The 24822-nt window shown below is 47.4% G+C and overlaps 1 protein-coding gene across 1 annotated transcript in view; it reads right to left on the bottom strand.

The window, feature by feature from the left end:
• The window catches only part of LOC119432922 (uncharacterized), a 49188-nt gene that overhangs the window by 13049 nt on the left and 11317 nt on the right, over positions 1-24822 (bottom strand). The window contains exons 3-5 of the mRNA XM_049658419.1: positions 24258-24387; positions 9116-9189; positions 7287-7385 (exon numbers count right to left, since the gene is read on the bottom strand). Of these exons, the coding sequence (XP_049514376.1) occupies positions 7287-7385; positions 9116-9189; positions 24258-24387 (303 nt within the window). The remainder of the gene's footprint in view (positions 1-7286; positions 7386-9115; positions 9190-24257; positions 24388-24822) is intronic.

The following is a 24822-nucleotide window of genomic DNA, read 5'->3' as shown; positions in this document are numbered from 1 at the left end:
GTTGCTGGTCTGTCACTCCTGATGGCACCCTCGTTGATCCGGGCTCCTAGCCCTCAATCTTTCGTTCGTTGTGAGGCTACACGTTGCATACAAGGCTCGCAACAACTCCTCCATATGTACACGTTTATTTACATATGTACATTTCGCCAACAGCTCGCGGAGTCATCGACTCCAGCTCTCTCATCGCTCTCCCCCAAAACAGGACCGGATTCCCCCTTTTAAGCAATTCGGTTCACACAAAAATTTCATTCCTCCGCCCCTCGGCAGCGTAGGGCGGAGCACTCTCACAACCACAAACAGCACCAATAAAGTACACAACCAAAAGCCAGGAAAAGAATTTTCCTTCCATTTTTAATCCCCTTGTTACCCCGCCCATGCACTAGAGCAAGCGGCAAACTAGAGGATGCGCCGCGCAATTGCTTGAACACAGGTGGCGGCCTGCTCTATGCGACGAAGACCGCTGCCGACGCGTGCCCTTTTATCCTTTGTCCAGCTCCCCCGACAACGTGGGTGGGGCGACAACAGTGACGCGTTTGTCGGCACCCGTTTGCCGTGGTTGACGGTTCAAAACATCCTGCACATGTGGTCCATGACCATCGGCTCAGCGGCGCCCGCCACCCCGCTCTAAACGGCCTATCTCTCTAGCCGAACTTAACAACATTGAAGTACGTTTTGCGGCAAAGTATTTCTGAAATAGCCTGAAACAGTTACTGCCGCTAATCGAAATATTTACCTGACTCCTAAAGCAACAGCACGAGAGACGGTTGAATTTCTGTGTAAATAGAGAATTTTAAGCGCAATGCGTTGCGAAACATTCACTTTCCGGCTTTTAATGCAAGTGTTCCAGACAATTACTGAACGCCCGTTCTTCCATGTGTTTTCGTGCATCACACAAGATCTGGGTAATCTGTAGGCAATTTTCCAAATACCTGGTTTAAATGCGCATTTCATAGTAGAATACGTCTGCAGCTGGTCCATTGCCCGTACAAATTTTTGACCAAGCTTCGCAGTTGAAAAACCCATTGTATAAATCACTGTAGTCGTATTTGCAGGAAACAGGCCAGGATGCTTATATTTAGTAATTTATTCCGCGTGAGAACCCAAGCGAATGAAAAAACAATGCAAAGCAGGCGAAAAAGCTTTGTGGTGAATTTGGGAATGTCTTCATAAGCCAATGTAAATATGTTTGCTGTGTCGTAACATAATGCCAAGGCACTTCATATACTGTATGTGCCCACAAGCCTTCATTGTTACAGAACTCATATGAATTGTTGTGAGCCCAACACCCGGAGTGACATTTAATTTCAACCCGTGCAGGAGTTCGGTTGTCGAGCCGTTTTCCATGTGAGTCCCGGAGCCACCAGAAGCAGGTGAGTGCAGCCGTGTTCACGTTTCACGGGCGTCTTGACTGTCAGTCAAACAGCAGTAGTCTTATTTGTTGTTATTCATAATGAATGAATACCTTTGCGCCAGCGACATACAACTCTTTCAGAGTGAAAGAATAACAGCGCGAAAAGACAAGGACGACAGCACGCATGTGTGTCCCCTTCTCGTCCTTGTCTTTTCGCGCTGTTATTCTTTCCCTCCGAAGGAGTTGTATGTCGCCGGCGCAAAGGTATTCGTTCACTATGAATTTCAACGCGCTAGCGCAAATGCGCGGGTAGCCCCGATCGGCGTGAAAAAGAAAGGAAACAAAAGTACGGGCACCTGCCCACGCAGGTACCCGTGGAGACGCGAGAAGAGACTTTGCGGAAAAAACCGCAAAGTCTCATCTTGTCCCCCACTACGCCCGAGTGGCGGCCCTCGTCTTTCGAACCCCATGGGCGCTGCGGCGTGCAAATCCCTGCCGGCTCCCAGGATTCGATCGTGGGCTTCGAACCCCATGGGCGCTGCGGCTCTTCGCGTTGCCGGCTCCCAGGATTCGAACGTGGGCCCTTTCGAGTGCGAGCTCGACACTCTACCCACTCGGCTAACGTAGCGGCACGGTTATCGCCTTACGAAAGGCCACCAGCAGCGTGAGCCTGTTTATCGCCCGGGTGAGGGGGACAAGTGCGTGCTACGTCAACGCTTACGTTCGCTTATCGTCTAAGAGAATCGCAACCCGATAACTGCGTAGCGATATCTCTTCCTGGTATTCCCAGGAAGAGAAGCGGCAGTTTGCGCATGTGCGAGCCACCCACAATGATACGTTCCAATCAATGCACGGAGGCGGCGTTTTATTGTTTTTGCTTAGAGCATTGTTTCGCAACGTGTTCCGGCTGGCTGTTACCTTCGGCAATCAAGAAGGAGAAAATTGCTGGAAACGTCGCGAAGTTCGTAGGGGCTGTTGGAGCGACAGTGGGACGCTACAGCGCACCGACTCCATCGAAACACAGACGCTCGGCTATGCTTGGGAAACAGTACATACAAGAAGTGTCCTATTCCTACCTGAGGTAGGAATAGGCAGTTTAGCGTTTCTAACTAGAACTGATCTCAGTGAGGTGGCTGTCGTCCGCCATTTTATCTAACCTCTTTCATGCAGCCAGCGCAGACCGCTTCAAGGAGTAGCATAACATTGTCATTGAAACTGGGTCTTGCCGCTGTTTATATAACCTCCGGTAAAGGAACATGCGATACAGGGACAAATTTTCGACAAGACTGCTAACAACAATTAAGTGAACTCGCGGTACAAAGCTAAGGACTGTAACAGAAGCAGCCTGTCGTACGTTGAGATACGCATGCATCCTGGCAGTTTCATCGTCTGATGTAACAACGGTGAACTATCTGAATCTGTGCAGGTGTGCGTGGAGTTGGATCCTCGAACCAATGTCCCGTGTTAGTCGCGGCGCCGCCAGACCATCGAGGTGCGTGTAACCTTTATCCGTCACAGTTCGCGGGCGGCTTGCGCAATGCGTTTTCCCGCGGTAAAGTGCTCTAACAATAATGAACTGTCGCACACTGAACAATGGACAGTGAAGTTTCACGGGACGCATCGTGCAAGCTGCCCCGATTCACGAACCTTCTGCGAACATGAAGTGGTCGCGCGCGAATGAATCATTACGCAACGGTTTCAAACGATTATGCAATCACTAGTGTAGTAGAATATCTGCGGTATTTTTGCGGAGTGGCGCAGCCTTTCCGAACTATGACGGATACAATGTAGAAGCGCCCGCAGTAGCCTGCTTCAGCTGCATTCTGGAAGGAACAGCGCTCAGGCATTGAAAGTAAGCTTGGCTATTGTAATTCAGTAGGGTGTAGGTCAACGATTTTATGAAACTGGCAGCCCACTGAATTGCAATTATGTACATTTCGACGGTGCTGTTGCAGCTCGGATTCATAGCGAATTGCAGTGTTGTCTGGCCAGCGCTAATGGTTCATACAAGCTCAACCATACAAGCTGTTATGGGTTGAATTGATGATTCTACATATATACCATAAGGAACTTCCCCTATGCTCCCCTCTACCGGTTTTCCAATGCAACCACGATTCCGTCTGGATGCGCCTTTCACTATGCACGAGCTCAACGCTGCGATATCTGCTTCCCGCCAGTCATATTGTCCAGGACCAGATGTGATCGCATGCGATTTGTCATCTTGGCGTGAAAGATCGAGAAATCCTCCTGTAGCTCTACGACTCTACGTGGGACTGTGCCTGAGAATTGGAAGTGCAGTCCTTATGTGGCTCTCCTAAAACCCGGGAAATGCCCGCATCGGTGATTGCGAGTAATAGAGCGGATGGTAGTGAACAGACTGGAATGGTACTCGAGAGAAGTGGTGGATTTCCTGAGGCTGATCGACCTAGTATCTTCTGTGCAATATTTTTGGATACTAAACGTGCCTACGACAATGTCTTCCACTATTCTATTCTTCAAGCGCTTGAAGATTCGGAGTTAGTGGCCGGATGTATGCGTAGCCGCACCATTTTCATGTCCACTACGGAGGGCAAGACTGATAAACATGACGTTAGCAGGGTGGCGTCCTTAGCTCCATATTTTATACTGGTGGGATGCAGACGAGCTACCTGACACAACGCATGACAATTGTATCTCAGGTCTCTCAAGTGCATGCAAGGCTTCAACGTGCGGCTACCGTCACGGCGAAGGACTTGCGCCGTCGGGGCCTGCAACTCTCAGCTAGTGAGTGTGTAGTGCAGGAATTCACGCGTAAATCGATGTCGCAGTATCCCATCGTGGTCGACGGAACGGCACTCCCTTTAGTCACCGACGACAGATTTATTATTGTGATAATAGACCGCAATCTTTCTTGGACAAAATATGTTACTGCGCTGACAAACTTCATATCTGGACTGAGATGGGGTTCAGGCATTTTTTGTGGGCTACAGCATGCCTTTGCTATGTAACATGGGGTCAGCTTGTATGCGCAAGCTGGAGAGCCTTGAGGCACAAGCATTCAGTTGGCTGCAACGTTGACTGTGCTTTTTCTAAAGCAATTGCATGCATGTTGATGCTTATTAACGCTCCTGATGCATTCCAACGACGAAGACCTGACCGAAAGGGACTTCCAAAGAAGCTGCGCTCACGAAGATTGACGCAGCTACGTCAACTAACGTTCAGACCCGACCTATTCTACCGAGAACCTATGCAAGACTGGATCGCCATAAGAAAACGCGGAGTGCACCAAGGACCGGCGTGACGAAAGTCACCAACGACTATTTGAGAGCTGCAAGACAACTTAAATGTTCTAATAATGAAAGAGGCAGCTTTACGAGAATTAGCGCTATTGAACAATTGAATTAGAACTCGAAAGCGTGTACAGGTCGATGGGGGATACTCAAGCGCTTGGGCCAAGCAGTGAACGCGAAACTCGTAACATGAACCGCGACTTTCGAACTACTAGAAAGCTTCCGAAACTGGAGATCAACAAATTCCATGGAAGTGTTCAAAACTGGTGCTCTTTTTGGGATCTACCTAGAAGTTCCCAATATCTGTAACGGCACATCGTTCTACCTCCCTGACTCAACGCCTTCATGAAAAAGACACCAGTCTTCAACTTGCACATGATGCCTGCATGAATGACAGTATAGATGTTCTTATTGGATATGACTACTATTGGAACTATCAGAACATTAAGTAACGGACTGACTGTCATACAGTTCGGCTGGACTTTGCAAGGTCCTGTAGAAAGTTTCGAAAGTGTCACAGAAACTAACACCACCAACGTGATAAACGTCGTTGTGCGAACCAGCAGCCTTGATGAAGACATTTCAAAACATCTCCAAGCGTTTTGGAATGTGGAAGAAAATTGACGGGAGTTCGCTTCCCCTCAAAGGATATGTTCAACTAGACCTGATGAAGAAAATGGCTTTGCGGAACAAGTACCCAGTAACGGAGGTCTCGGACCTGTTTACCACACAGGGCAGTTATCAACAACAAGAGCGAAACGACAAAGGCACGCCTCTTACAGCAGACTGTCTTTAAACGATGTTTTGCGTGCAGGACCTGATTTGAATCCATCGGTCATCGAGCAGAGTTCAGAACCTATAGCATTGCAGTTACAGCTGACACTGGGAAGGCCTTTTTGCAAATTCATGTTGCTGAAGTAGACCGCAATTCATCTCGGTAATTTTGGTACGAAAGCCCTCTGACGCGAGGAAACGAATTGCCAAGATAAGTAATATGGAGGATGAATGGTGTACCATTCGCATCAAGCCCGTTTCTTCATTTTGAGAATACAAAAGGAGATGATGAAGGGATGACGAGCCGACTTAAGAACCAGTTTTATGTAGACGACGTTCTTGGTCTGCAAAAATGCATCTACGTAAATGGACAACGAATTCTACAAGCATGCAGCATCTCAGTGAAGAAAAAGTAGCAGGCATTAACGACGATATTTGGAATTCTCACATGTACGGGTTTAATACAACTCGTGGCAACCCTGGCAAAGACAAAAAAGAATGCATTAAAGACAGCAGCTCAGATTTATGACCCATACGGCTTTCTTCAACCTTTTATAGTGAAAGCCAAAAGTTGTAGAAGAAAAAGCTGCATAGGGACGACCGTCTTCCAATTGAAATATGTGACTCTTCGGAAAGGTGGTGAAACGACCTACGTCTTCCACGTAGAATCGCTACTGCGTAAATTTCGTGCAAGCCAACCTTCCATGCTCTTTCAGATACCAGTACATTGGCATATGCAGTTTATGTACGAACAGAGACAAAGAATTGAATAGTTACGACAATAGGGGCACCACTGAAACAGTTAATGCTTCCGCAATTAGAACTGTTAGCAGCTCTGACGGCAGCTGGGCTGTGCAGAGAGACAAATCGGCAGACTGCGAAACGCACTTCTGGTCTGACTCAGCAGCCGTTCTTGGATAGATAAACTCAGACATTGATAAATGGAAGCCTTTCGTATCGAACAGAGTAAAACAAATACAAGCCCTGAGTAGATGATTAGGCAACACTTGTTTTGGCCAATTGAACTGAGAAAGCTGGAGAAGAAACAAGGATGTTGCAAGTGACAACCGAAAATACCTCTCCCGTATTAACAATCTTTCCAAGAGCATGAACATCACTACTTGGATATTCCACTTCGTTCAAAACGCAAGGATAACAGGACCAGTGTTAACTGTTGAAACAGAAAGAGCAGAGACATTTTGGATCTCTAAGATACAAGAAATTGCGTTTGGCGAAGGTTCTGCGTCTAATACTACCTTAATGACATTTGCTTACAAAGATGAAGACAACTTGATCAGAGTGGGCGGAACACTTCAGAATTCACGAACAACGAGAAGCATCTTATTGTTCTTCCGGCAGAGCGAAAATTCACCGCACAACTGTCTCACGTACAAAAGAGCTCCGAAAGAATTAAAAGGACTCTACGAGTCGGTTCGACACGAACGTGTGCTGCAGTAGTTCAGAGAGCATAGAAATAAATGGAAGCTTACAGTATCGACTCAATGTCGACTCAGCTTCAAATACCTGGAATTACGAAGAAATCCCACGTTTCTACCATTGGCTTTACGCCACAACGGCCACATTTCATAGGCGGCGATTTCAATTAGACCTCAAATCTACGGTCAAATCAAAAATTCCCTAGCCAGCATTGGCAGGCAACCACTGTCGGAGGACGCTATCTTCGGCCCACATGGGCCGAACAACGCGTGCAACTAACGGGCTGTTTACGTTTCTGCAAGACACGAAGTTAGATGAGCGGCTCTAATAGGGCTACCGTCTCATGTACATAAGCACTCAACACTCTTCGCGTCATTATCCTCCTCAGGTCGTCCTCTCCGTATTATCTATCTACGGTGGTCATTAACCCTTCTTCTTCTCATTCATGTACTCACATTCTGACGAGAAACCCCATGCCTAGGTATAGCATGATGTCGATGAGCCGGCGCTGGCCTGTGTCCTAGTCTGCTCTTTGGTCCGTGTGAAGCTTTGCCCTGCAAGCGTTGTTGAAAGGTTGGTCTATTGTGGCAGTTATACAACGATGCCTCACAATTACACATTATACACATCGCTCCCCTCACCGTCTGTTTCCACCGCGTTATCTCCATCCCTGTTTGCCCCATAATGCCCTTTTGTACAACAACTTTGCTGTCACACTGCATATCTCTCCTGGAACTGTAAGCGGTGTTCCATGAAACTCAAAATTTCATGTGCGGTGCAGTTCAGATGTAATGCCCGCGAAACTTGTACCGCCTCAGTCACATGTGGGTGCGCACCTGACCTCCATTGCCGGAATCTGCAGCCTTACTCAAAGAGCGGAGCTAACCAATTCGTGAACAATGCCTCCAATGTGGGAAATCACAGCACGGACCAAGATGCTCCGGCAACTAAACACCATTGTGAACGCAATGCCATCCCATTCGACCTACAGGTCCTTGCGTCGAAGAGGCCGCAGCTAGAACCCAGACAAGCAGTCCTGCAGGCATGCGAGTGCAACGAACCTCTCACAATGTATTTGCCTTGTTCAGCCGAACACGCTATTGCAGTCGATGAAATGGGGGTAGGCGAGGTTTGTACTGACAAACCACAACTAGTCAAACGCGCATCCAGGTTGCCTCAGTCGTCTAGCTAGCGATATAATGCGAGGACGCTGGTTCTTTCACCAGGCACCAGTGTCCACGGCATCCTCGTAAGCAGGCTTTGGAGCCAAGCCAGGGAACAAATGATCGCACTACTCAGACGCATTTTCACTGGTTGCGTTCGATCATGGATGCCATGCATGGCGATGATTACGCTACCGTAGAATTAGGCCATATTGCAGCCCATGCGAAATTTCTTTCCGTTGGATATTTATTGTGCTTAGATTTATGTTGGCACATGCGCAAACCGCCGCTTCTCTGCCTGCGAGCGTCGGCGAACAGCCATCTACGATAAACGAACACCGGTCGTGCGCATGCATCGACGTAGCACGCACTTGTCCCCCTCACCCGAGCGATAAGCAGGCTCACGCTGCTGGTCGCCTTTCGTAAGGCGATAACCGTGCCGCTACGTTAGCCGAGTGGGTAGAGTGTCGAGCTCGCACTCGAAAGGGCCCACGTTCGAATCCTGGGAGCCGGCAACGCGAAGAGCCGCAGCGCCCATGGGGTTCGAAGCCCACGATCGAATCCTGGGAGCCGGCAAGGATTTGCACGCCGCAGCGCCCATGGGGTTCGAAAGACGAGGGCCGCCACTCGGGCGTAGTGGGGGACAAGACGAGACTTTGCGGTTTTTTACCGCAAAGTCTCTTCTCGCGTCTCCACGGGTACCTGCGTGGGCAGGTGCCCGTACTTCTTTTGTTTCCTTTCTTTTTCACGCCGATCGGGGCTGCCCGCGACTTTGCGCATGCGTGTCGCGCTAGTTAAAATTCGTAGTGCACGAATACCTTTGCGCCAGCGACATACAACTCCTTCGGAGTGAAAGAATAACAGCGCGAAAAGACAAGGACGAGAAGGGCACACACGTGTGTGTGTGTGCCCTTCTCGTCCTTGTCTTTTCGCGCTGTTATTCTTTCACTCCGAAGGAGTTGTATGTCGCTGGCGCAAAGGTATTCGTGCACTATGAATGGCAACAAATAAGCCTTCACATCAACTACTGGCCATGGTAATTCAAACTAGCGTGACGCTCTTTGACAGTACACACACCGCCCAAGACGCCCGTGAAACGTGTAGAACACGGCTGCACTCACCTCGCGATACGAGGACGTCTGGGGGTGCCGGGACTCACACGGAAAACGGCTCGAGAACCCAACTCCACACACTCCTGCACAGGTTGAAATTGCATGTTTTGTACAGCTCCGTGGGTCCCTCCGGGTGTTGGGTTCACAACAATTCAAATCAATTCAGTGTCATGGAAAGTTTGTGGACACAGAATATGAAGTGCCTTGGCGATATGTTACGACACAGCAAACGTATTAATCTTGGCTTTATTAAAAGACAAAAGAGAGTGGCATACAAAGGGTGCGTACTTATCCCCATGAAATTATCGAGAAACAGACATTCCCAAATCGCTCGCCCTTCGGAGCCACCAAACAGTTTTGTCTCCCTGCCTTGCATATTATTTTTTTCATTCGCTTGGGTTCTCATGCAGCGTAACTTAAGTATGAAATTATGCTTAAATATAAGCATCCTGGCCCGTTTGCTATATACTGCTACAGCGAAGCTTTGTGAAAAATCTGTACGGACAATGGACCAGTTGCATACGTATTCTACTATGTAATGCGCATTTAAACCAGGTATTTGGTACATTGCCTACAGATTACCCATATCATGCCCATATATAAACAAAATACGAATCTCGTATGATGCACGAAAACACATCGAAACGAGGGTTTAGTAATTGTCTGAAACACTTGCATTAAAGGCAGGAAAGTGAATGTACCGCAACGCATTGCGCTTAAAATTATCTCGTGCTATTGCTTTAGGAGTCAGGGAAAGATTTCGATTGGCGGCAGTATGACTCCCTGGAACACTCCAATGAATACCTTTCTACAACGACTGTAATGAACCTACACAGAATATTTACATAGTTAGAATACACATAGTTCACCGAGGATACCGGGGGGGGGGGGGGGGGGGGGAGAACTAAATGCCGTATATAACGCATAATAATTGGGACAAAGAGACTAATCAGCAACCTAAACAGTTCAAATTTTCGATACATGCCACCAAAGAGTGCCCCTCATTTTTTCGAAATATAAACATCTGCTGTTCTTGCTCCTGCTGGGATACAATTAATAGTGTAGCTCTTATTTAGAAACAGCCTGAAAATGAAATCGACAAGGTAAAAAGTGACACAAACTTTTCGAAAACATTTCAAGTCAGTGTTCTATTGGTATATAAAGGGGCCGTGAACCACTTTTATCGAAGTGGAGAAGGACATTTGGAGTGAAAATAGGCCATTTCAGAAATACTTTGCCGCAAAAAGTACTTCAATGCGTTCAGCAGAAGCGGAGCTATTGGCAATCAGACACAGCCTCCGCTGTGATCCCCCTCCTCCTTCAATGCCTTGTACTGCGAAGGCTACAGCGGAGTGTGGCGGGGCCTCAACGCTACGCCTTGGCAATGTCACCGTGGTGCGCATTTCAAATTTCATTTTGGATGTTAACACAGACGCCAGTACTTCCGATTTTGGTGCCTACGACGCACTACCGCGTAAGCCAAACGCGGTCGTCCGGCCAGGCTCGTGTCTCCTCCATGGTGTTTGTGCCGTCCTGAAGTCCAACTTAGAATTCCAGGACTTCAGAAAAAGTCAGATTTATCACCGTCTGCACTGAAACAATTGCGCTTACGCCGGTTGTACGACAGATACAGCAATCACGTGCACGACTATACGGACGGATCGACTACATCGACCAGTTCTGGCGGTGCTGTGTTTATACCGACGAGAGGAGTAACAATGCGATTCAACACCTCACATGTCACGACGTCCACGACTGCAGAGCTCACAGCTCTGCGTAGTGCACTTGAATTTATAGACGCAGAGATTCCTGGTACATGGGCCATGTTTTCAGACTCGACACCGGCTTTACAACGTGTACCGGCAGTTCTCCGACGTGGAGCTCACGAACAACTAGCATACGAAATTGTCAAACAGAAAGGCCACGAAATTATTTTCCAGTGGCTACCTGGCCATTGCGGGATCAGTGGAAACGATCTCGCAGAGAAAGCTGCCCGAGAGTCACATCAAGAACAACACAGCGTTCCCATTCCTCTTTCCAGGACAGACGCTGGAAGGCACCTTGTCACCTGGCACGCAAGCTCTCTTTAACAGAGCGGAACACCCAAAATATAAGGCGCACCAGGCTACACGAACGGAACCCTGCGCTCCAACTTCGGCATTCACCGACGTGAGGCAACGTGGCTTTCACGAAGGCGTACTGTGCTTTGATGGGAATGACCGAAAGTGCGACGTCTGCGGCAGCGAAGAGAACATGGAGCATTTGTTGTGTCAAATCTAACTGCGATCGATTTTATTCTGACCACTTGTACCGCCAGTGCCCATACCGGCGCCTTGGGCTTCACGCGGCTTGCAAATACTGCGAATCTTTGTCAAAAACCTGTATGGGTTTCCTTTGTAGCTTGGTGATACAAGTCGGCTGGATGACATTTTGCTGTCTTCCACGTTATACTCCAGATTGCGGACGATAGTAATAGTCTTGCGATAAGTCGCGCGTTCGCTTTGAGGCATCGTGATTGCCCAGGCATATCTGGCATGCAGCGGTGCATTCGATTACAGAACTTTTAATACCGTATATACTTGCCAGCCCAGTATTCGAAAAACAATGTTGAAATAAATAATTCAAAGGCTGAAAAGAGCGTCGCAGCTTGCTTGCATTATCTTAGACTGAGCACGTGTCATTTTCGGACATTGCTGGGAAAAGCTGACGTAACAGTCATATGTAAGGCACCGAGGTCGACTATCCATGAGTGTGCTACCGAGTCGAATGTGAGCAGCTGTGACAGGGACTGTATTGAGGACTATAGTCGGCCACCAGCAGCTTGGCGTGCTTGCGTGAAGAAATATATGCATTATGAAAGCAACAGCGATCGCTCTTTTTGGACAAACAAATAACGAATCAAGAAATCAACAAACCAGCCCCGTTTAGTGACAACACCTCTTTACGATTACGAAAAAATAGTGCGGCTCTTACACGCATATATAAGGTCAATGCTCAAAGCAGGTTGTTTCCAACTACCAGCATACAGATGGCCGAAGCCTACAACCCGTAACACGCGGCCGTATTTTGATGAAGGCGAAATGCAAACACGCTCCTGTACGTAAATTTAGGTGCAAGCTAAATAAGCTCAGGCGGTCCAACTTAATCCGGAGTGCGACCTTTGGATTAAGTTGATTAAGATAATCAGATCGTGGTCCTGGCACGTAATACCCCAGAATTTGGCAATTACCTCTTGCAATTAACCTTGGTCCCCAGCGGCTACGGAGCACCTGACCAATGTGGTGGTCAATCTCTGGAAACTGAACCCGGCAACCTCTAACAGACGAACCCTCTCGTGTTAGGTTAGATTAGCACAGAAGCTAATTCTGCTGCCTGATAACTCTTGAAGAATTATCAGATCCATTGTCTGGGATATTATTATCCTTAGTGAGAGTTAGAAGAACTGGTTATGCAGTGCAGACTAACGGCCACGCCCTCTGCAACACAGTTATTCCAGATAAGAGAGAATGCGAGGAAGGATTTCTAATTCTTAAGGAGATTACGGGCAGCATAGATGAATTCTACAACATTAATGAAAAGGTAGGAGTTGTCGTAATAAAGCTAAATAGGCCATATAGATTAGATGTAGTACATGCCTATGCTCGAACGGATGGAACAATTTTATGAATATGTTGAATTAGCAATGAGAAAGTTATAAACACAGTATACTGCATTCATGGGCGACATCAATGCAATAGTGGAGGGAAAGCAGGCTGGGCAACAAGCTATAGACAACTATGGCATTCTTCCGAGGAGCAGTAGATGAGATATGTTGGTAGAATTCGCGGAAACGAATAGACTCTGAATAATAAATACCTTCTACACGAAAAGGACCTGGAAAAGGGCTAATGATGAAACAAGAAATTCTGACTAGAAAACTACGGTTAGACAGGTAGCTTTCTATAGTGCTAAGCATGGGGTGCGATCGCGCAAACAGCTCGCTTTCCGCACGTTCAGTTTGACTGCTACGTCACAAAGTGGGAAAGCTGCGGTACCGCCCCGTGACGCAATCACAATTCTGACCAATCACGAGAAGGCAAGCGAAGGAACGGAAAAGCGAGCTGTTTGCGCGATCGCGCCCCATATTCCCTCGAATGCCCATGTGCGAAAGGTCTCGTAAGATACCGTACCGCCATGTCGTATCGTACGCCTTTGTCATATCAAGAAATATAGACAAGAAATACTGCTTCTATTCTATTCTATTCGGACCCGGTGCAGAGCTCTGACAAGGCGGCTTTAAGTTCGGCAATGACGAAAGGACTGTTATAAGGTGCGTTTTGGCCACATTTCCGGTTCAGAGGCTTACGTTCTTTTATTGCTTTATATTTCAGGAAGCTCTCGGAATAGTGGCTGGAGCTAGACACGCGCTAGAAGTGTTCACCTAGAGCGTCGGCCTAGTCTTCCAACTTGTTTCCTTCTTTATCCACCAGGGGCAATGGATGAATTTACTGTCCCTTAAGCCTCCTCAGCCAGTTCCATACTTTTGCCTCCTGTGTGAATGAATTAATACCGGATAGGAAACCTCTCCCAGCTTGCCCTCTTAGCTTGTCGTCGCGTTCGCCTTCCTTGTGATTTAGTGTGCTTAAATTTGATCAAATTTTCCGCGGTTGGGGATCGACGGAGTATGCCCCACGCTTTATTTTGTTTTTTCCACGCCTCCTTGCACTCATCATTCCACCACGGCACTCGTCTTTTGGATGAGCTACCGCTTGATTGTGGAATGAACTTGTTTGCTTTGTCGATGATAAAAGCGGTAAAATACGCTTCTGCGTCGTCAATATTAAGATCGGTAATAAAATGTTGTGACAAGTAAGTCGATTCCTTAAAATGATTCCATTGGGCGGAGGCTAGTTTCCACCTAGGAGCATGTGGTGGGCAATCGTGTTCCTCTATTAAATTTAACATTACAGGAAAATGGTCACTTCCATAAGGATTTTTGGTTACACACCATTCGAAGCAGAGCCAATCGACAGGTCTAGTGATGAATAAGAATTATGATGAAGATTATAATAGGTTGGTTCCTTTTTATTGAAGAGACACGCACAGGAGCTTAAAAGGAAGTTTTCAATGAGTCGACCTCTTGCGTCACATCGCGAGTATCCCCAACTCGTGTTGTGGGCATTAAAATCACCTACGATTATGTAGGGGTTCGGAAGCTGATTTGTGAGGTTATAGAAATCGGTTTTTCCGAGATGATAGTTTGGGGGTATGTATATGGAACATATAGTGACTAATTTATTAAAAAGAATTGCCCGAACTGACACTGCCTCGCGGGGTGTCTGAAGGGCGACATGTTGACAAGGTACAGACTTATCTGCTACTATTGCTACACCGCCGCAGGCGTTAGCCTCATCACGGTCTTTCCGGAAGATGGTGTATTGGCGGAGAAAGTTTGTGTTTGTGGGTTTCAGGTGTGGCTCTTGAACACACAGCAACTTTGGATTGTGTTTGTGTAGGAGTTCTGTAATGTCGTCGAGGTTGTGAAGAAGTCCTCTGACATTCCATTGTAGTATTTGTGTCTCCATAATGACAAATGCGTTTGTGCTATGTGTTTAAGAAATGAAGATTAGCTCGTGGGGCCCTTTGCAGGCGCCGTGACACGAGATCTTTCTTTTCTGGAGCGGTCGAGTGATTCTCGCCGTTCCTTAGGCGCTGGTGGCGCCTAAGGCCGGTTGTGTCCATCGCATCTTGCGAGGCGCTGGACACGCGCTCTTGCGAGCGGTTAGTTTGACGTGAAGGCCTCGTCTCGAGGGACTAGACCTTGGAGGCCACCAGCGCGGAGGTCGATGGCCCTTTGTTCTGAGATGGCGGAGCAGCGCTAGCTGCAGCCGCCGAGGGGGCGTATGGCGTCACCGCCGGGAGCCGTTGTGGCGCTGCCCCCTGACGCTCCACTTCGGCAAAGCTGGTTTTCGGCAGGTGCGATACCCGCCTGCGTGCCTCCTTGAAAGTCATGTTTTCCTTTACCTTAATTGTCACTATTTCGTTTTTCCAGGATGGGCACGACCGCGAGTATCCGGCGAACTTCCCCATCACAACTAACACAATGTAGAGAACTTTCTTAGGACTCAGGATTGTTCATGATTACTGCATTTCGCACAAATCTGGTGGCCTCGACAGTTCTGCAAACTAGGCCAAACCGCTGGCATTTGAAACATCGAAGAGGATTTGGCACATATGGCCTAACACGAAGCTTGATGTACCCGGCCTCGATGGACTCGGGCTAAACACTTGAGTTGAAAGTAAGTATCAGGTGCTTGGTCTGGATTTCCTTGCCGTCGCGCCTAATCTTAATCCGTTTGACATTGAGAACATTCTGCTCACTGAAATCCTCCAGGAGTTCAGCCTCACTCAGCTGCAACAGATCATCATCCGATACAACGCCACGGGTGGTATTCATTATTGTTACTGTTACTTGGGCATCTCCAAATGACACTAGATTAGGCACTTTCTCGTATTGTTTCACATCACGGAGTTCCAAAGGAGATCTCCGCTTGCGATCCTGGATGCTTTATAGTCTGATCCAAAAATATCAGTCAAAATCTTTGACACAAGCAAACGTGAGATTGTTCGTACTGATTTGTCTGTTTTTTCTGAGTGAATTACGTGGAATCGGGGAAAAGTTTCTCTTTGGCGACCAAAACACTGGAAGACTTCATCAGTGCGCCCTCGTTTCAGACGGCGATCAGGGAGTGGACGGAATAAGCTTGCCATAAGTATATATAGATTTTTCGGCAGCAACGCCAGCAACCCACCATGGAGCCCAACAAGAGGACGCTGCAGAGCCTGTAAACACAAGACCTGCAGACGCCAGCCGTATGTCCCCACTATAACCAAATATGGAATATCCAAGGTTCGCTACCCACACAAGGTTAACCCTAGCTGCCTGGGAAATTGGAAGGAAGTGAACAGAAGACAGGATAGATTGAAAGTGAGAGAGAAAGACGAAGATTTAAGAGGAGGACAGGAAAAGGCAACTGCCGATTTCCCCTGGGTGGGTCAGCCCAGGGGTGCCGTCTATGTGAAGCAGAGGTGTGTCGCCTCCGCCGGGGGGCCTTAAAGGGCCGACCACCCGGCATCGGCTCAACCTCCAGGATCCCCCTTTCCCCAGACACGGCTAAGCCGCGCACGGCTACACACGGGAGGGCCCAACCCCCATGTGCTCGGGTAGGTGGTGTCGCCACTCACCAAACACCTGCTCACGCAGACGCCCCTGCGGGGTGCGGGTGGCGGAGAAAATCATCCCCAACCCCTACCGCGCAGGCCCTCCACGTGGTGCAAGGTTTTGGTGAACAAAAATTGAATTTCTCACAGTGAAATCCGTCAGCAAAATGGTAAAGTACGATGTACTTTACAATTTGGCGTCGGATTGAAATTTGAATGTACGAGAAAACCTAATTCTGCTATGAGGAAACTCAAACACAAACCCCTTTTCCAGCACTTCTACCAGACCTGCGCGCGTCGGGCAATAGCAAACAATTAATAAAAAAAGGTGCTAGGGCCTTGGCTAGGGCCTTCACCTTTTAATATAACACCACATATATTGCTCATTGAAAAACGTCTTTCCAGCAATACATTTCAGTTTAAAAGTGAAGCCGACTTTAAGAGGATCGGTGTACACTTGGTATTTGTACGCTGGCTTTCCCACGTTCAGTGCTGCAGTGAATGAAGCCTACTTGCCGTATGCGAACGGGTCCCGATAATGCTATCGCGTTCAACTCTTAAAGGCGAAGCTTTAGCCTCCTCCAATTTTTTATGTATGTACTTTGCGGCATGCTTGCATCACGCGTACACAGCAACCGCCGAATATTCAAGCGAACTATGACGAGTACCCTTGAACCGCTTCTGCGTACACGGCTACGCTGCCTCGAAACAAGTCTAGTTCCATGCCATAGCCACGGAGCCACCCCCTCCGTGGTTTCCAATGTTGTTTCGAATGTCTTGTATTATTATTGCGATAGCAATTATATGGACACTCCAAAGCAGATTTCTGCCGTCGCCGCGCGCCGCCGAACGCTATATGTGCGAGTGAAATGGCGCGAGGGATGCGCGCTTTCACGGGGAGTGAACCCACGGCGGAGAGAGAGAGAGAATAAACTTTTATTATCGAGGTTAAGTGGAGTTTTCTTTCCCAGCGGAATGGCTAGCGTGGCGTCTGCTTCGCCGCGACGCTATCAGCCCATTCCGCCAACCGTATCTGGTCTTCCGGGTTGTAAGTTTTCGTCTTCATCTCCCTCTCTTCGTGTGAAGGAGCTCGTCGAAAGAGTTCTCTCGGGGGAGGGTTCTTTTGGCATCCCCACAAGATGTGATCTTGGTCCGCCAGGGGGCAGTTACAATGTTTGCAGTTTGGTGGATATTCATCACCGGTCATTGCAGCTAGTCTTTTTGGACTAAGTACAGACCTAGTCTGTACTCTCCTGAGGTTAGTGGCCTGTATTCTTGTCAATCTCTCGTCGGCGGAGAACAAACGCGCGTTCAGCGCCGTGCTCCCTTAAGGGCTGCAGAAGTAGGCGTCTCTTTCCTCCTTTACAATCACCATATATGTAGAGCAAACGCGCCTTCTTCCGACGCGCGAAAGGCCGTGGGGGGGAGGCGACGTTTAGCTGCGGCACGAAATGCCTATTTATATCAGAGGCTCCGGCAACAGTAACCAACGCCGCACGCATTGCAAAACGCCGACGGCGTCGACAACAGTTATGCGTGTTGCCGGTGCTGCTGCATGTCCAAGTTTATACAGCTGATAAAGCTACTATCATTACTCCGTATAGCTCTCTACAAATTTGCTATCGCAATTGATGCTTCGCCTTTCAGGTGAAACTGCGACAACTTTTTATTGCGACAGCAATTATATGGACACTTCAACGGGATTTCTGCCATCGCCGTGAGGTTCCGTATAGATAAAATCTTCGCCGCGCGCCGTATGCCCGAACGGAGAGCGAACGCACTCAATCTCCCACGCGCAAGCAAGGAAGCGGGAAGGGGGGGGGAGGCGCACTTCTACTCTGCCAACAACCTCGTTCGTCGCTCGCCCGCACCGTCTTTTGTCTCCACACGGCTCTGACCTTTATGCGCTGTGCATTCGCCGCTCAGTTTCCGTTGAAGCGATAGACCGCACGTACCTTCGCCCGCTGCGGCGTATGCGCTTGCTGCCAGCGTTCTGACAGTCGTTGTCTGCAGTCGTTCAGTGTGATCTATTCATGTTTGTTTGTGCGCGCTCACACCATGCTTGTTCATTCAGTTAGTAATAGTCGGGCCACAATTTCCAACGCATGCTACACATGCAATGCTGCCCGGATCGGCAGTGCAGCGCTACAGGTTTCGCCCATTAGGGCGAAACTGTGACATTTTTTTTATTTTTTGACCGCAGTTGTGTGCAGAAGTTGTGTACCGCAGAAGAGTGTACACGGTAAGTTCTTGGAGACATTGAGCAGCCACACCGCCCAGTCAAGCCGCTCAGGTGCAGCGAACGATCCCATGCCTGCTGTACACGCCGCAATGTTGGTTGGTTGGTTACACCATCGTGACGTCCTCACAGCCGCGTTATCCTACCTTCCACGCTGCACTGAAGGCCAATTGCAGGGAAATATTGGGTGCACCACAGGAACCCGTTCATCGGAATTTCTGGACCTACAAATAGAGTTTCGCATCGTCATGTTAACATGACGAGTGTGAAACTATATTGTTTGTAGTTTTCGGGTATTAACCGCTTGCAAGTTTCCTTTAACTTCCTTTACTGGTTCTAGATTTCTATAAAGAGACAGTTGATTTCTCATAGTGTAGTTGCAAACAAAATAAAATCGCAGTTTCGCACGAAAGGCGAAGCATCAATTGCGATAGTAAATTAGTAGACAGCTATTCGGAGTAGGGATAGCAGTTTTATCGGCTGCATAAACTTGGACACAATGGCTTACTAACTAAATTAACAAGCGTGGTGTCAGCGTGCACAAGCAAGCATGGATAGATCACGGACCGCAGACAACCACTATCAAAACGCTGGCAGCAAGCGCAGCCGCCGCAGCGAGCGATGTTCGTGCGGTCTATCACCTCAACGGAAACTGAGCGGCGAATGCACAGCGCATACAAAGGTCAGATCCGTGTGGAGATCGCTTTCAAGATACGGTGCGCGCGACAGCCGGCACTGGTGCAAACTACAAGTGCAGTTGTTTGCAGAGTAGAAGGGTGCCCCTGCCTTCCCTTCGTCCTGCTTTCGCGTGGGAGATTGAGTAGCCAGTTCCTCTTGCAAGATACGCATTTGGTGCCGCAGCACAGCGTCGCCCCCCCCCCCCCTACCATACCCCCACGGCCTTTCGCGCGACAGAAGTCGCGTTGCTCTCCGCCATGCGTGCGTTCTTCGTGATGGCGCGCGTCCCCCGCGCGCTTTCACTTGCACATACGGCACGCGGCGATGATTTTATCGCCCTTGGACTTTATACGGAACCTCACGGCGACGCCGACAGTATAAATCCGCTTGAAGTGTCCATATAATTGCTATCGCAATAATATATCGCGTAGAAACCAAAATCGATGACCGTCAAATTCAGTGATACGTTGTGTGAACATGCTGCGGGAATGAGCACATGTGCAGCATTCCGTTGCAACCGAGCGCTGCTGGCGTGACATCATCAGAACATATCTGGAGGAGTGACGAACACGATTTGGATACCGTGTTCGCGAGTGATGCAGGCGCTGGTGCAAGACCTGTCGTTTCGTTTTGCCTAATACATGTTTGAAATAACAACTACACCATCTGACGCCGCTACTAACTGCTTCGCGTCTCTCCTCGTTATGCCATCGCATTTGGCAGGTATTTGGTTTGATACCGTACAATTTTAAAGGGGTGCAGGACCAAACCTTTTGGGTCAAAATCAGTGTTGTACGGAACGGCGTTCCTTGAACTAGTTCCTTTTGGGAGAAAGGAGGAACGCCACCGTTCCGTTAAGGATCGGTGGAACTGTAGCAGCAACTCGTTAGATTTAAGAAGGAACGACGGAGGGAACACCGTTCCTTTCTGTAAACTTGTAAGCTTGTCTGCCAGAATGACGACCACAGGCGTCATTTTCCAACGTAGTCAGCACTCACCGTCGGCCTTCACTAACACCACCTAGATAGCACAGGCCTACGCACTCCGATCTATGACGTCATGCTACCTGGCCAGAAATTTCCATCGCCAAGTCTGGCGTGACGAAAGTGGTGACGTCAAAATCACTGTTGCTTACGTGGAAGCATCCCCATTAGATTCTATGGCAGTGGGGCCAGGTAGCATCACGTCATGATCGGAGTGCGTAGGCGTTGTGCTTTCTAGGTGGTGTTGCCTTCACACCCTCGACACGTTCACCGTCAGCCTTGTGGTGTTTACATGAACCAGATGTGCGTATTTCCGTTCCAGGAATAAGAAATAAGTTTGACTTGTCTACCTTGACTTTGAAGCAAGCAACTCTGGATTGTTTGCATACTTCCTACTTTGATTGAGTCGACATGTATATGGATGGCTCTTCCACTCAGACCAGCTCCACCGGCGCAGTGATTATCCCGTGACGATCAATAGGCACCAGATACAAGATTACTCACGTCACAACATCGACCGGTTCGAAGCCTATTGCCCTCCGAGGCGCCATTTATTATATTGTAACAACCAACCGGCTAATCAGTGAGTAATATTCTGCGGCTGAAAAACGGCCCTACAATTTCTTTTGTCAGATATTCGTCGCGGGTCCTGTGAACAACTCGTGTCGCAGATAAGAGAAACGCATTTGATCGCGAAAGTACACGACGTCGTCTTTCAGTGGCTGCCGGGTCATTGCGGTATGTCTGGTAACGACCTCGCCGACGAAGCTGCCAGGAAAGCACACGAAGGAAGAAATCTTGTTTCTATACCGATATCGAAGACTCACACAGCCTCTAAAGCAAGCTGTCGCACCGTATGGCATTGGAAAAGTGGCACACACCTGAATGTACCCAGTATCCATTGCATTCTATCGGCATTACCTAGGCTTCCGCGGAGTGAGGAAGCAATGCTGCGCCATTACGCTGGGCCATTGCATTCACCAATGCATATGCATGTTTGAATGGAATGACTGATAGCAACGAATGGAATGTCTGCGGTGTCGAGGAGAATATAGAACACCTCTTATGCTACTGACCATCTCCAGAACAGGAAAGACATGACGTGCGGACAGCTCTAAATCAGTTCGACAGAAAACCATTCCCCTTGAACGAGATCTTGGGACCATGACCTCGCATATCGCAGCTACAAAAAGCCATAAAAGTGCTGCAGCAAATTTCTAAATGACCGGATTGAGTGACCGTCTGTGATGTGGACTAAGTGGCCATCTGTGATAAAGAGCAGAAAACGTATCATGCTGGCCATATCCACATCGTATTTTCTTCTCTTAATCTTTCCCTCCCCTTTTTCCTTCCCCCACTGCAAGGTAGCCAACCGGGCTGAGTCCTGGTCAACCTCCCTGCCTTTCATTTATAATTTTCTCTCTCTCTCTTTTATCTGCTGGCTAATCTGAGTGATGATAACGGTGTAAGACACTATTACAGCAAAGTTGTTAATGCGACTAGTAGCGCTCTAAAACGCTATATATCTGTGTTATTTAGGAGTAAAACTAAAATTGTCTAGCACTCGTTTTGGATTATTTATAACTAACGCTTAAAACGTGTTCTTCTTCAGTTGGAGATCCACAAACGATAGAATTTTCATATTTAAATGAAATGGTGGTCACTCTATGGGTGGCGTGTACCGACAGCTTGAAGTGCTTAGGCTAATTGTGGGCTTTCAAAATAATCACTGAATAATCATTTCCTACCGATCTTTACACTTTATACACGGCAGTTGTCGTTCTGTAGTCTCTTTGATTAACTACACAAGACGCGATGTTCTTGTTTCGTTGGAGTTGGAAGCATGCCGCGTGTGACGAACGATAACTGTTTCATCTCTGTATAATAAAACAGCCTTTGTAGAAAGGTACTTATTCGAGCATTGACGAATGTCACACAGCCTTCATTCGCTGTATTTGCCAAAGTCCTAAACAGCGGCGCCATACGCCACCTTCAAAAATGGTGAAAATAATGGTAATGTTAAGAGTAAGTGGTGGTGAACCATGTTTAAATAGAATCTTTGCACATAATTACCAAAGACTGGTTTCCCTCCGTACGTGCATGCCTCAAGCCGGGTTTGTAGTTGGTTTCACCGGTGAATTAGGCAAGGTACCTTGTTAATATTTCGTGAAAATAAGACGGAAGTTATGGCTAATGCGTACGCAATGTTCTAAATATGTTGGTTAATGTCGGCATTTCTAAGAAATTTCGCTTTCAAATGGAGCATTGAAAGTGTGCTTTGCGTGCGGCGTAAAATTTAGCCCTCTGCAATGTCTGAAATACATGTGCGATCAAGATCACAGTTAACACAAATGGGGATACCGCTATGAAATATTTGTGCGCTACGTTAAATGCGTGTGGATGGAATACAGATTTTGCAAAAAAAACAATTTTAAGCAAGCGTTCACAAGTGTTAAGCTGCCGTAATCCGCAACGTTTCCCAACGTCACAAGCAAACTTTGCGTTTCACAAACTTTATGTTTAGTAGAAATGCCACCTTAAGAGGAAGCTTTAGCTCGCCACCAACTCCGATTCCACTTATTCAAATGCATGTAAAATGCGGAAATGCTTTTCTGAGATAACCTCTAGGCCGATTTTAGACTCTAAATAGCCTTTGGGCTTATGGGCCTAAAGTGTTTTACGGATATCTCAATCCGTGAATTTGATCTAATGTTTTACACGGGTTTTGCAAAAGTCTTTTTCACATTTACGTTATCTATTCAACAGCCATGTACAATACATCAATTTGTTCGCGTAGATGTTCTATTAGATGCAGTTTACAATTTTCTGATACTGGCTTTCATTGCTGGGTTACAGACTTCTTAACTTATCAGTTTCGTTTCCTGAACATTTGCAATCATTAAAAAAATCCATCTCCTGAACAAAAATCACGATTTATCCTTTCCCATGCATTTAGATAGGAGCCCCCGAACTCAAGCTCCCTCTTGAGTGTGAAGTGTTATACGACGTTCTGGTGTCCTCGGTGTACTCAACGAGGCATCTTGCTTCGGTGAAACTAAGCGCCAGGTAATGGGTGATGTGCACGTAAAGTTGAAGGTGGTTGGGTTGGTTGAGGATTTTGTAATAAATTACATAGGCAAAAACTCCGGAACGTTAGGAGTGTTTCACGAACGCGCAGCATGGAGCCCGTTTTTCTGGCAGAAAAAAAATGTTACCCAGAACATTTGGCGAAAATTGGTGGAATGCTATGAGAGATATGTTCGTGAAGGCCTTTGGAATGAATACTGCCACTGTTTTCGAAAGTGCCATACTAAGCGTTAGCAGCTAATTTACTCAATGATCCGAGATAACTCTATTTGACACCAACTTTATGCTTGTTTGAAAAGGGAGTCATGTTCAGTGCAATGTATAACGAAACTTTAACGTCAAATGCTTGATTAGAAGCGTTGTAAGCAAATATTAAACCATGTTTTTTTTTTCTCAATATTGCGTTATACAAGGTTCGTAGTTCATTTACCCGGTGTTCTTGATCAACTAAAAACGGCATCTTGCTTATATTTTCTATATTTAGAGGATTGTTTTAAATAGCGTGTAAACGAAATTCAAAGTGTGTGGACAAAAAATCGGCTTAGGAGAAAATTACGTGTACAGGCAATCCGGATATTTGTAACTGCGTTTAAGGAACAGCGCAAAATTTATATCCTGCTGCCCCGGGTGAAATGTGAACGCCAAGGAGACCCCATATGGATAAATGGAGGAACATTATGGCCTATGTTACCGCAAAGTAAGACGGGTTTGGATCAATTACTGCATTTGTAAGCTTTCTGTACCAAGTTCCCGAAAGCGTTATATGCTGTCAAGATTAGAGATGATCTGTCATATAGGGGCAAGGTTCTAAATTTTGTCATTTTATAACAGGCAACTGAATTTTTATAGCAACTGCTTCAATGAAACAGCTTGGCTGGTAAATGGGTTGTGGTTCTACAAGGCCACCCCAAGTCTGCAGCATTTTTTTTTCAAAGGCGAATGCGTGTAGCAAGTGCCGACTTACCTGCTTCGCATCCAGGTCGCTTTCGGAGGTTCACACCCGCTTTCCGATGTCCGTTCCGAACCTGGTCCGGAACTTGGCTTTGTGCTTGGACGTCGTGTAGCAGGCGCGGCTCGCCGGAAGGTTCTGGTCTCTGCGAAGACGGGACAGATGTAGCACCATGGAAGATCGTCTACACGGCGTTCAGCAAAGGCTCTTTCATTCTGATCACGTGCCCCGAATGACGCTGTACCCAAGCATTATTGACTAGCTAAAAAGTCACATCATACGCCCAGATCAGCTGCCTGCGGTAAGCAGTTTGTCGACAATGCTGATTGATTTGTGTCCATCCTTCAAAACAAAAGCCGCCTAATTACTGTTACGTCAAGAATGACAATTGACTTGCGTCCTTCTAAAATTTGTACACATTTGTTTATAAAGTCTATAGAATTGCTACAGACTAATCATCGTAGGCTAGTAGGCGTCTATGAATTTATGACGTTACACTTCTTATCAATTCTGTGTGCTATATACTATCAATTAATATATGAAATGTTCACATAAAATGCCTATTGACACACCATAGAGA

Source organism: Dermacentor silvarum, chromosome 11 (assembly GCF_013339745.2).
Source record: "Dermacentor silvarum isolate Dsil-2018 chromosome 11, BIME_Dsil_1.4, whole genome shotgun sequence".
Classification (NCBI taxonomy): domain Eukaryota; kingdom Metazoa; phylum Arthropoda; class Arachnida; order Ixodida; family Ixodidae; genus Dermacentor; species Dermacentor silvarum.
This window is presented reverse-complemented; position numbering and strand designations above follow the sequence as displayed.